The sequence below is a fragment of the Gastrolobium bilobum genome, unplaced genomic scaffold, assembly GCF_033153095.1.
Source record: "Gastrolobium bilobum isolate Gb01-03AN ecotype WA unplaced genomic scaffold, APGP_CSIRO_Gbil_v1 utg829, whole genome shotgun sequence".
NCBI classification, from domain to species: Eukaryota; Viridiplantae; Streptophyta; class Magnoliopsida; order Fabales; family Fabaceae; genus Gastrolobium; species Gastrolobium bilobum.
This window is the reverse complement of record NW_026899533.1, coordinates 588,417-601,406: the sequence shown is the minus strand read 5'-3', so window position 1 is coordinate 601,406 and position 12,990 is coordinate 588,417. Positions and strand designations below refer to the sequence as shown.

Below are 12,990 nucleotides of genomic sequence, written 5' to 3'. Positions count from 1 at the left end.
GACAGTCTCTCGAGGCCATTTCCTTTAAATTTAAGTTATGCAAGATTGCAAGGCAATGACTGACTGTACTAGCAAATAGTAATTTTACTTCTCTTTTATCTCAGATCATCTAGACCAAATAGTACAGTTAAGTAGTTATGGATGCTATTGGTGCAACTATCACCTTCCTGCTGCTGTTCATGTCCTTGTCATCTGCTGGTACTAGAGCTGAAACACAACCACCAAAGAACATACCACCTGGTTCCTCACTTTTCCCTACTCACCCCCCCACTTCATGGCTTTCCCCTTCTGGTCTATTTGCATTTGGCTTTTATCGGCAAGACAATGGCTTTGTCGTCGGAATATGGTTGGTTGGCGTGGAGAACAACAATACAGTGGTGGTATGGACTGCAAACCGAGATGACCCTCCAGTCACCTCAAATGCAAAGCTACAACTAACCCTTGATGGTAAACTTGTAGTAGTAGAGCAAGGACAAGAGAAGCTTATTGCTAATGCTAATGCAACAGCTTCCTTTGCCTCCATGCTTGATTCTGGAAACTTGGTACTGTACAACAACGATTCCAGCATCATATGGCAGAGTTTTGATCACCCAACTGATACCATGTTAGGTGGTCAATCCCTACCTTGCGGAAGTCAACTGTTGTCTAATTCATCAGCAATCAACCCCTCAACTGGACGGTTTCTTCTCGTTATGCAGGGTGATGGAAATCTTGTTCTATATCCAGCAAACACAGCCAACACACCATGGGATGCTTACTGGGCCACTGGTATCGTTGGTTTCAAATATCATCTTTACCTCAACAAAACAGGTTCCCTTCAGATCAGAGATAGCAATAATTTGATCGTTAGATATTTGGCTGACAACATCAACAATGGGAACTCGACCATCTACCGTGCAACCCTCGATTTTGATGGGTTTTTTCGGCTGTATGAGCATGTTAACAAGGAAAGTGGCAAAAAAGTAAAAAAAAGTTGGCCGAGCGGCAATGCATGTGAAGTAAAGGGTCTTTGTGGCTTCAACAGCTTCTGCGCATTAGATGACAACACAGCAAAGTGTAATTGTCTTCGGGGTTTTGACTTCATAGATCCAAATAAAGAGACTCTTGGCTGCAAAAGGAGCTTTTCAAAAGCAGATTGTAGAGGTGAGAAAGATGGTGCAGCGTTTTATAACATGGTCTCGATGGAGAATATTAAATGGGGGGATAGTCCTTATTACGAGGCTGAAATGTCAGAGGAAGAAGAATGCTCCTATGCTTGTCTGGCTGATTGCAACTGTTGGGCTGCACTTTATGATGGCGGGAGTTGCAAGAAACACGGACTTCCTTTGAGATATGTCAGTAGGTCAATATATGAAGCTGAAACTCAGTCCTCCACTGTATTCTTAAAGGTGGGAAATGACATCCTCAGAAACTGGAAGGGGGATGACAAACCTGTTGCTGAACAACCACCTCTAATTAAGAGCGCAAGTAACAAAGCAATGGTGCATATTATTGTTGTTACATCGGTGTTTTCTGTGCTTTTGTGTTCAACTATTGCAATCTCCAGCCATTACATGTACAAGATTCGAGTATTAATGTACAAAAGGCTGATGGAGACTGGGAACATGGGCCTCAACGAAGAGTTGGCTCTGAGAAGATTTTCATACGGTGAGCTGAAAAGAGCGACAAATCATTTCAAACAAGAGTTGGGTAAGGGTTCTTTTGGAGCAGTTTACAAAGGGGCTTTGAACAAAGGCAGAAGATTGATTGCGGTTAAGAGGCTAGAGAAGTTAGTTGAAGAAGGAGAAAGGGAGTTTCAAGCAGAAATGCGAGCCATTGGAAAAACCCACCACAGGAACCTAGTTCGATTGCTGGGGTTTTGTGCTGAGGGTTCTAAAAGGCTTCTGGTTTATGAGTACATGAGGAATGGTTCCCTTGGAAATCTTATCTTTGGGGCTCAAAGAATTCCAGATTGGGATGAAAGAGTGAAAATAGCACTGGATGTTGCAAGAGGGATCCTCTATCTCCATGAAGAGTGTGAGGCACCAATCATTCATTGTGACATAAAGCCTCAAAATATTTTGATGGATGAGTTTTGGACTGCCAAGATATCTGATTTTGGGCTAGCAAAACTTCTAATGCCAGATCAAACCAGAACGTTCACAGGGGTTAGAGGGACAAGAGGGTACGTGGCCCCGGAATGGCACAAGAACACCCCAATATCAGTGAAGGTAGATGTCTATAGCTATGGAATAGTACTATTGGAAACTTTATGTTGCAGAAGAAACATTGAAGTTAATGTCTCGGAACCTGAGGAGGTCCTTCTGACCAGTTGGGCCTACAAGTGCTTTGTTGCCGGAGAGTTCAATAGGCTCGTTCTTTTGCAAGACGTGGATATAAATGTCCTGGAAAATATGGTTAAGGTGGCACTTTGGTGTATTAATGATGAACCTGTTCTCCGGCCAACAATGAAAAGTGTGTTGTTGATGTTAGAAGGGATTACCGATATAGCAATTCCTCCTTGTCCAAATTCTATTTCCATGTGAATTTTCTCAGTGAGAAAAATGTTGCAGTGTTCATGTTGCCTAGTTTCAATTTATTTGTTTGTGTTCTGTTGCGTAGTTTTGTAATCCTTTCAATTAGTAAGCTTGTCTCTTGAGTGGTATTGAAATAAAATAAGGTTACCTAGCCAAAAGCTAAAGTACTTATTTCTCATGTTAATTCTTTTAGCAGCAGATAGTCTTCTTTTCTTATGAAGTTACAATTTGAATGAAATAAAAATAATAAAACATTAATTCAATCTAAAAATTAAGTCGGTAACTGAAGGCCCATTCATTGTTTTATATTATATCTTTCTAATACGTTCTTTTATGCAATAGCCCCTGCACATAGACTTTAATATCATATAAAACAATTAATTCAAACTAACGGTTCAAGGAGTTAAATGGTACGCCTTCAATAATTTTATATTATATATCTCTAACATATCATGTCACATGAGAGATCTTTGGATTTTAATTGTGAAAAATACATCAGCCCCATGTTATACTGACTTAATACTACTAGAAAATGAAGGTGGTGGTTACCGAAGATCAAACTTATGACTATCTATTCGTGAGGACTCTAATATCATGGTAAGCAACCATCTAATTCAATAATTCAAGTTTGTAAGGGATGAGAGATGACGATAATGATTGAACTCGTAACTACGTGATGATAAAGAAATCAATTCACATAAAAGCTTAAGAAGGTAATTAAAGATTTTATAAATAATTTTATATTATATTTCTTTAACAAAATGCACAGATAAAAAAGAAAAAGAAGGAACGACCAAAAAAGTTATTGATATGGAGTTGTCAGAATAGTAACATTCAAGGTCTAAACACCGTACACTGCAACTTGACCCTGTGCCTAGCCAATCCGTCGTAGACTCTATCGAAGTCCAGAACACGGCATTGCCGATGAAAGCGACAATTGATTTTGTAATTATTGTTTGATGAAATTTCATTTTAGCTTGCATCTGTTTGCCTTGGTTCCTTACGCCATGTTTACTTATTTTATTTTATTTTTGGTAAACCCTGAACATTCGTCACTCCTCAGTACTCGCTCACCCTGAAGCCTGAAGTTCTCATTGCCACTTTACAATCCAAATCTCAAATTTTCCATAAATCAAATTCGCTCACTTTCTCGAGAAAATTGTGATCGTCTTCACTGTTCTTTTCCAAGGCAAATGACTGGAAAAGAGATACAAATAAAAATAAAAATAAAATTGGCCAATTTTAACTATTTGTGCCCTGTCCCTGTTAGCGCAAAGGAATTTTCTATTATGGCTTTGCATCACATGGTGTGGACCATACTTGTTATTTAATGAATGATGGACTTTTGCTTGGATACAAAACTAGGAGACTAGTCTTTTCACAGAGTACGACGAAGTCACAATTTAAGCCCCGTGCAGCGTAGTTCTCAGAATTCCATCCCCAAAGTCCATTCAATCGCTTTACCTTAGCTTGCAAAGCCAACTCAAAATTAAGGATGTAAATAGACTGGATTGGGCTTTGATTTTACTGGCTTAAGTCTACGTAAAAAAATATTCAGTCTATTTGGCTTATTGATCTACTAAAGATTTTATTTATAGGTCAAGTCTGGCCTATTCTTAAAAATTAGAGAGTCTTATATGACCTACAGGCCTTATAGGCCTCCATAGTAAAATATTTTTAACAATATTTAAAATATTCGCTTGACATTACAAGTCATTAATGTGTTCATAAATTGCTGCATTTTTTTACACGAGATATAAATTTCACTAGTAAGCATTAAAAAATTTACAATAGTAAAAAAAGTAACTATAAAAATATACTGAGCAAAGTTTCATTCATGCATGCATTAGTACTTCTCATAATTCATAAAAAATGACAAACAAGAAAGAGTCAACATAATACCCCAGCTTTGTAATGTATATCATATCAGAAAAATATTTCTGCAGTTAATGCAGATAAGTTATCTGACGACGTCATTTTGAAATTGAAGGATTAAAAAATTATAATTATACAGACTATAATAACTCTGAAATAAATTAAAATTACAAAAATATCATGATTTCTGCCCCAAAACGATGTCGTATTGGGCTTTCTGCAGATAACTTATCTGCAGTAACTGCATAAAAAGTGAACCCATATCATATACCCTAAAATAAATATTTTATTTTATTTTATTTTAAAAAATTAAATAGGCTAACCTACAAGGCTTTAGGCTAGGCTTGACAAAATTGGCCTATGACCTATTTGTTAAAAAGACTTTCTTATAAACCTAAGCCTACTCTACTTTTCAATGTAGGCCGGGCTAGACCAGGCTTAACGTAGGCCGGACAGTAGGCTAGGCCAAGCCAACCTGACCCATTTACACCCCTACTCAAAACTAACAATGTCCAAAGAAGGAAAAAAAAGAAAAAAGAGAGAGAAGGTATTATTTGTTTTTGGGTACATAAAAAAGGGTATTAGCCTACTAGGAAGCATGAGAACATTTATTAAAACTAAATACTCATATTTATTTTATTTTTTTTAAGATCAAGAAATCTTAAATATAATTCTAGCATGGAAGAAGGTACAAACTATCTTGTTCACGCTCTATTATAGCCAAATCTTCACTATCGTATACAGTTTTTGTCTCCATTGTTGCCATTTGTGTACCTCCCGTATACTTCTTTAATTTTCTTTATTCAATTTTCCAAAACCCTAAAACACCCCCAAAATATTATTGGAGTTTGCATCTAATGTCATGTCACATGACACAAAAAAAAATTTCACACACACTACATTTTGTGAGATCCGCATTTTTTGAAGTAAAAAAAAAAAATATTATGGCACGCAAAACGAATCTCTATAACATTACACCATCACTTTTCTTACAACATAACTTTTATAAAACCCAATATTATTTTAGGGTTAACCTACAATCCTATATTTCAACATAAAATCAGAGCTTCTTTTCAATGTATTTACTTCGATTGTTTGTGCTGGTCTACTTTTGGAGCGTATTTTTAGTATTATAAGAGTACGCACTCTTTTATCAAAAATAGAAAGAATAAAACTTAATTAACAATAATTATAAAATGTTGGATAAAATTAGAAAAGTCAATTATATTACTTTTTTTCAAATTTAATAAAAAATATATTGAGTTTCACGTTTTTGGATTCTATTTATAGTAATATTTTATTAGTAATTTTTAAAAATAAATATTTTTTCCTTAAATTTTTTTATAACAAAAAATCTATTAACAAATAATGCTATATGGAATACTTAAAAGTTGAAGCAATATTATGTGTGTACATATATTATATATATCGGATATAATATCGAAACAATTTATTTTTTTTGTATGAAAAGTTTTTCAATGAAATGTTTGAATTGAATTATTTATCGATTTATATTCAACAAAATTTACAATTATTGATATACTAGTACATTGATAAAGGGTTTTATGTTTGTTATGTTACATAACCTAACTCCACTTTCCTACACACAGATCAAAGAAGTGGAGTTCATATTTTTTTCTCTCTCTTTCATTATTTCATTTTCTCTCTACTTTTTGTTGTGTGTGTAGGAGAGTGAAGTTAGGTTATGTAATATAACAAACATAAAACCCATTGATAAACTATGTGTCCGTAAGTTCATATTTTGTATTTTTTAATATACAAAATAAATAATAATGAGAAATGTTTGAGTTTCCTTTTCATCTTTTTATATTTATTTTAATTTTTTAAATGAATAACTAATAATGATAATTATGGAAGAATACAAACTATGCATCAATGTTGTTAATTAGTAATAATTAACAACATCAGTTTTTAATCTTTTAGGTTTTACCCTCAAGTTTCTTCAAATCGAAGTTTAAGAACTTTAAGCACTGTTGGCAAGTTATAACGAGGTTCAACTTGAGTTTTTAACATTTTAGGCTTTACCATTAAGTAACAACTTGATTTTTTAACCTTTTTGGTTTTACCCTCAAGTTCTTGTTCTTGTAGCAGGTTCAAACGAGGTTCATGTATCTCGCTTGTTCATCAAAACCTGTAACTGTCATGGACCTCAAAGAATAGAGTCATATCACTTAAGAATGATAACTTCAATGAGATTAGTTCAAATTAGTTCAAAAACTTTGCAGATATCAACTGTAAATTTTTTTAAGCTTTTCTACGTTTTAGGCAAGTTTCATGTCTTCGACTTTCATCATTCATGGATCCTTACAATCTTATGAATTTCACAACAGAGACATTCAGAATAAGTTAAAAATAATTCAAGATAAGTCATATATAACTTTGCAGATATTTAATTATAACATTTGCTAAGTTTATTTGCATTCCAGTGAGATTCATATCTTTACTATTCATCATTGATGGATCTCTGCAGGTGAGATTCATATCTTTGCCTTTCATCATTCATGGGTCCCTGCAACTTTAATGAATTTCACAGTAGAGACATAAGATTGTCAAAATAAATCATATATATCACAATTTTTCTCACGTGGTTATCCTGCAAGTTATGTAATTCTTGCAAGAAATATGATTACAATTGCGATTCAAGTAGTCATAATAACTTATGTCAATATACTATCTTGCTGCTTTCACAATGTGAAACTCACAGAAAGATTCAATATATGAAAGCAACATATTGAGGTCGACCGCCATTTCATCAAAGAGAAACTTGATAGCGGGTTGATTACCACTCCATACATTTCCACTGGGCGTCAATTAGTTGATCTATTGACAAAGGGGCTTCCTTCAGATAGATTTCAAGAACTTGCTAGCAAGCTGGGAATGATAAATATCTATTCCTCAGCTTGAGGGGGAGTGTTGTAAATAGTAATTATGTAGTCATTTATTTGTATTTATTTAGTCCGTTACTTGTATATTGGGCCAAGCCCATTAGGTCAAAATTAGGTCAAGAAGTCTCTATAAATAGAGACCCCTATGTACAGATTCAAATACGATTCAATAATATTTCAAATACCCTTTTATTTCAAGTTGGTATCAGAGCTCTCGATCCTGAGGGCTCTGCTTCCGCGCCTATTGTCTTTAGAACAATAACCTTTTATTCTTTTTGTCTCTCGCTGCCATCAGCCGCCACCGCATTTTTTCCGGGGACATAGGACCGAGAAGATCTCTGTTATACTGGATCTCTGTTACTGTTCATCGTCTCCATTATTCTTCATCACAAGACAACATCTGTTCATCACGATTGGACCCTTTCCCGGTGGTTTTTCAACTCCGAACAGACCCAGAAAGAACCGCGCTCACCGGACGACGTTGCTCCAGAAATTTCAGACCGGACGGCCACCGCACGCGCCCACACGCGCCACCCCTTCAACCGAGAGTGAAGCCCACGTGCAGCCAATCTCACCGGCGCGTGGCGGCGCGTGAGACCATTTTTCCGGATCGGACCACCGCGATCTTGATCGTCCCTTCATCCTCTTTCTGGATCTGTGCTCCTCTCTTTGATCGGACATCGTTTGGTATTTATTTGTGATTTTTTGGCTTCTTGGAGCTTTTCTTTGACCATTTTCTGTGCAGTATGGCCTCTTCTCAAAGGAGTTCTTTTTCAAAATTTTATGATGGTACCTCTTCTAGGCCTAAGAGAGATGATCGATGGTGTTCTTATTGTAAAAGAACAGGTCATATCAAGGATTTATGCTTTCGACTTTATGGAAAGCAATCTGTCTTAGAAAAGATGGCAAAGTTGCGTGGTCAAGCGCATTTTACTTCCTCTGAAATAACTCCTACACCTAATAAGACCCAACCTGCATTTCGTCCAGATGAGTTGGAACGGCTCCGAACCATTCTTGATTCTATGAGTAAGCCATCTGATACTAGTGCTTTGACTATGACTGGTATGAGCTCCAAAACTTATTCTTTCCTTTCTTCATGTAATGATTTTAAACATTCTTGGGTTGTTGATTCTGGTGCTACTGATCATATGGCTTGTTGTGCTGACTCCTTTACCTCTTATCATCCTACCATTGGAACTCATACAATAGCCGTAGCTGATGGCTCTCATACATCAGTTGCGGGTTCTGGTGACATAAACTTACAGCAGTCCTTACATCTTAAGGATGTTCTTCATGTTCCTAAACTCTCCACGAATCTTCTTTCTATTCATAAAATTACAAAAGATTTGAATTGTACTGTAACCTTATATCCTTCCCATTGTGTTTTTCAGGATCTCGCCACGGGGAAGACGATTGGTAGTGCTAAAGAGCAAGGTCGGTCGTACTATCTGGTGTCACAATCTCCTGCAAATAAAGTAACAAATCACATCTTGATGTCTCATGGTCAATCAACTGCTGATTCTTTGATTTGGCTTCATCATAAGCGCTTAGGTCATCCTCCATTTAGTTTACTCAAATCTTTATTTCTGTCATTGTTTTTGTCTAAATCTGTTGAGTCTTTTCATTGTGATGTTTGTGAATTTGCTAAGCATCATCGTGTGTCTTTTCCTTCTAGTATTACTAAGAGTGTTGAACCTTTTGATCTTATTCATTCTGATGTTTGGGGTCCCTCTAAAGTCCCTCATAGTTCTGGAAATAGATGGTTTGTTTCTTTTATTGATGATTGCACTCGTGTAACTTGGGTGTACTTAATGCGTGAAAAGAAAGTCTGAGGTACCACAACTGTTCTTTCAATTTTATAAAATGATTGAGACCCAGTTTGGTAAAAAAACTCAAGAGACTAAGAACAGATAATGGTACTGAATATGTTAATCATAGCTTTTCCCAATTTATAAGAAATAACGGTATGATTCATGAACTTACTTGTGTTGACACCCCCCAACAGAATGGGGTTGCTGAAAGAAAAAATCGTCACCTTCTTGAAGTGGCTCGTGCATTAATGTTTCAGACACATGTACCCAAATACTATTGGGGAGATGTTATTCTTACTGCAGCATTCTTGATCAACCGTTTACCCACTCGGGTACTTGACCAAGTAAGTCCTATTCACTCTATGACTTCTTTTTTCCCTTCTATTCCAACTATGATGAGTCGTCCTCCACGAGTGTTTGGGTGTGTTGCTTTTGTTCATGTTCATAAACATCATCGCAGTAAGTTGGACCCTAGGGCTATTAAATGTGTTTTTCTTGGTTATGTTCCTGATAAAAAGGGCTACAAGTGTTATCACCCTAGTAGTAGGAAATTTTTTGTTTCTATGGATGTTACATTTCAGGAATCTGAGTCCTTTTTCCAAGGTCCTCATCTTCAGGGGGAGAATCCTTCACCAGAAATCTCATCACCTCCCTTCTTGGAGTTTGAATCATCAGTGTCTACTTCTTTACCTATGTCAGTGTATCCTCCACCTGGTCCTGTTCCTCCTGTGTCTGTTTCTCCTTTGTCTGTTCCTCCTGTGTCTGATCCTCCTGTGACTGATTCTCCTGTGATTGATACATCAAGTACACCAGAGATACGAAATATTATAACACCTGAAAGAAGGAAACAACCCACATTGTCTCAGCAGCAACCTCAATCGTCTGAACCACTGGTAAGTCCTGAATCTCATATTTCTGATCATGATGTTAATACTTCTGATGACTTACCCATTACTACTGATTCTGATGATTTACCCATTGCTCTTAGAAAAGGAAAAAGAGCTTGTCCCAAGAAATCTTGTCCCTCCTGTCCCTCTTGTACTCAATACCCTATCTCCCAGTTTGTTTCCTCTGCTAATCTTTCTGTGCAGCACAAAAGCTTTATTTCAGCACTAGACTCTATTGCAATCCCAAAATCAGTACATGAAGCCTTGAAAGATAGGAATTGGGCTCAAGCCATGCAAGAGGAGATGAATGCATTGGAGAAAAATAAAACATGGGAGGTTATTGATAGACCTACTGGAAAGAAAGCAGTAGGGTGCAGATGGGTTTATGCCCTGAAATATAATTCTGATGGAACTCTTGAGAGATAAAAAGCTCGATTAGTTGCCAAAGGTTACTCTCAAACCTATGGCATTGATTATGAAGAAACATTTGCTCCAGTTGCAAAGATGAATACGGTGAGAGTTTTGTTATCCCTTGCTGCCCATTACAATTGGGATATAAACCAATTTGATGTGAAGAATGCTTTCCTCAATGGTGAGTTAAGAAGAAGTCTACATGGAAATTCCGCCTGGTTTTGATTCTGTGAAGGGAGAAAATAAAGTTTGTAAATTAAAAAAGGCCTTGTATGGATTGAAGCAGTCACCTCGTGCCTGGTTTGGAAAGTTTACTAAGGTTATGATGACCTTAGGATATAAACAAAGTCAAGGAGATCACACTCTTTTTTTCAAGCACTCCCAAAATGGGAAGCTTACTGTGCTCCTTGTATATGTTGATGATATTATTATCACAGGTGATGATTTTGTGGAGAGACAGATTCTGCAAACACGGCTTGCCTCTGAGTTTGAAGTCAAAGACCTTGGGAAACTGAGATATTTCCTAGGGATAGAAGTAGCTCATTCGAGCAAAGGAATCTTTATCAGCCAGAGGAAATATGTTCTTGATCTTCTCAAAGAAGCAGGAAAGCTCGGGTGTAAACCCTCTAATACTCCTATTGAGCAGAATCACAAGATGGGCTATGAAGAGTTGAGTCCTCCAGTTGATAAAGGACAATATCAATGGCTAGTTGGGAAATTGATATATTTGGCCCATACTAGACCAGACTTAGCTTATGCTGTTAGTGTTGTCAGTCAGTTTATGCACGATCCAAAGGAGAAACATATGCAGGCAGTAGAGAGAATTCTTCAGTATCTGAAAGGTACTCCTGGTAAAGGGTTGTTATTCCGACGTGATGGCAATCTATCTTTAGAAGTCTACACAGATGCTGATTATGCTGGATCTGTGACTGACCGTCGTTCTACCACTGGTTATTGCATGTTTCTTTGTGGTAACTTGGTGACATGGAGAAGTAAGAAACAAGATGTGGTCGCCAGATCAAGTGCAGAAGCTGAATTTCGAGCTATGGCTCAAGGCATTTGTGAGTTACTGTGGCTGAAAATTGTACTTGATGATCTAAAAATAAAATGTGAGGGACCTATGAAGCTGCTATGTGATAATAAGTCCGCTATTTGTATAGCTCATAATCCAGTTCAACATGATCGGACTAAACATATTGAGGTCGACCGCCATTTCATCAAAGAGAAACTTGATAGCGGGTTGATTACCACTCCATACATTCCCACTGGGCGTCAATTAGCTGATCTATTGACAAAGGGGCTTCCTTCAGATAGATTTCAAGAACTTGCTAGCAAGCTGGGAATGATAAATATCTATTCCTCAGCTTGAGGGGGAGTGTTGTAAATAGTAATTATGTAGTCATTTATTAGTAATTATGTAGTCATTTATTTGTATTTATTTAGTCCGTTACTTGTATATTGGGCCAAGCCCATTAGGTCAAAATTAGGTCAAGAAGTCTCTATAAATAGAGACCCCTATGTACAGATTCAAATACGATTCAATAATATTTCAAATATCCTTTTATTTCAAGTCTGGCTTGTATATTTTTGTTCATGATCATAGTTCACACATTGTAGCGGAAATAGGATAATTTACAAGGATGATTCATATGCCTAGGATGTGTTGTAACTCTGGTTCGTACTATTAGGCACTGAGATCAACAATGTCTTGCAGTTGCATATACAAGAGAAACTAAGAAAAGTGGATCCAACTAACGGGTCTACTAAACTACAAAAAATAAAAATAAAAAAATGACTAAACTAATAAAAAACAAAACAAATAAAAAAAGATCCAATATATGATTTAATAGATAAAATTAATATTGATAGCACTCAATCCTTGGCAATGGTGCCAAAAATTTGTTGCGATCACGACAAGTATACCAATTATACAAGTAATAAAGTGATAAGTCAGATATCGTTCCCACGAGGATTAATGTATCAAGCAATAACGTATCTATACGATCAAAGTTGATTGTCCATAAAAGATTTTGAGTTTAAATTAATAAAACAGAATTTTAGACTAACAATTAACTAACAATATCAAAAACAAGAACAAGGATTCAAGAACACAATCAAGAACAGATTAAAATTAATTATGCAAAGGCGTAGCTAAGGATTCGATTTCCCCAACTTCTTCCTAACAAATCTATCCCTTTCTTATCACTAAAATTCAATTCATGTTAGTGACAATTCTTTCTATGTTAATTAAACGTCAATCCTTTGGTGATTTAATCATTTACTTTATTCAAAACCCTAATCTCTTAGTAATATCTCCTAGAGATAGCATTAAGAACAAGAATCATAAAGTCATAGGATTCATAAGTTTATTCCTAAATCATTCAAATCCCAGCAATTAATCAGATCAAAATCATATACCACCATTTTTATTATCATGCAAGATTCATGTGTTCATTCAAGATTGGTCAAATCACAAACAAACTAGGAATTAAAAGCATATTAATTGCATAACATGAAATTAAATATCAGTTTACAGGAAAGGAAGAGATAACGCTAGGAATATGTTAGTTCTATCTAACCCTAA

At 36.1% G+C, this 12,990-nt stretch overlaps 1 protein-coding gene across 1 annotated transcript; it reads left to right on the top strand.

Moving 5' to 3' along the window:
- The first annotated feature begins 95 nt into the window (after positions 1-95).
- On the top strand, positions 96-2,664 carry LOC133291112 (G-type lectin S-receptor-like serine/threonine-protein kinase LECRK1). The gene has a single exon (XM_061489307.1). The coding sequence runs from the start codon at positions 138-140 to the stop codon at positions 2,523-2,525; it is 2,388 nt and encodes a 795-aa protein (XP_061345291.1). The 5' UTR covers positions 96-137; the 3' UTR covers positions 2,526-2,664.
- The last annotated feature ends 10,326 nt before the right edge of the window (positions 2,665-12,990 follow it).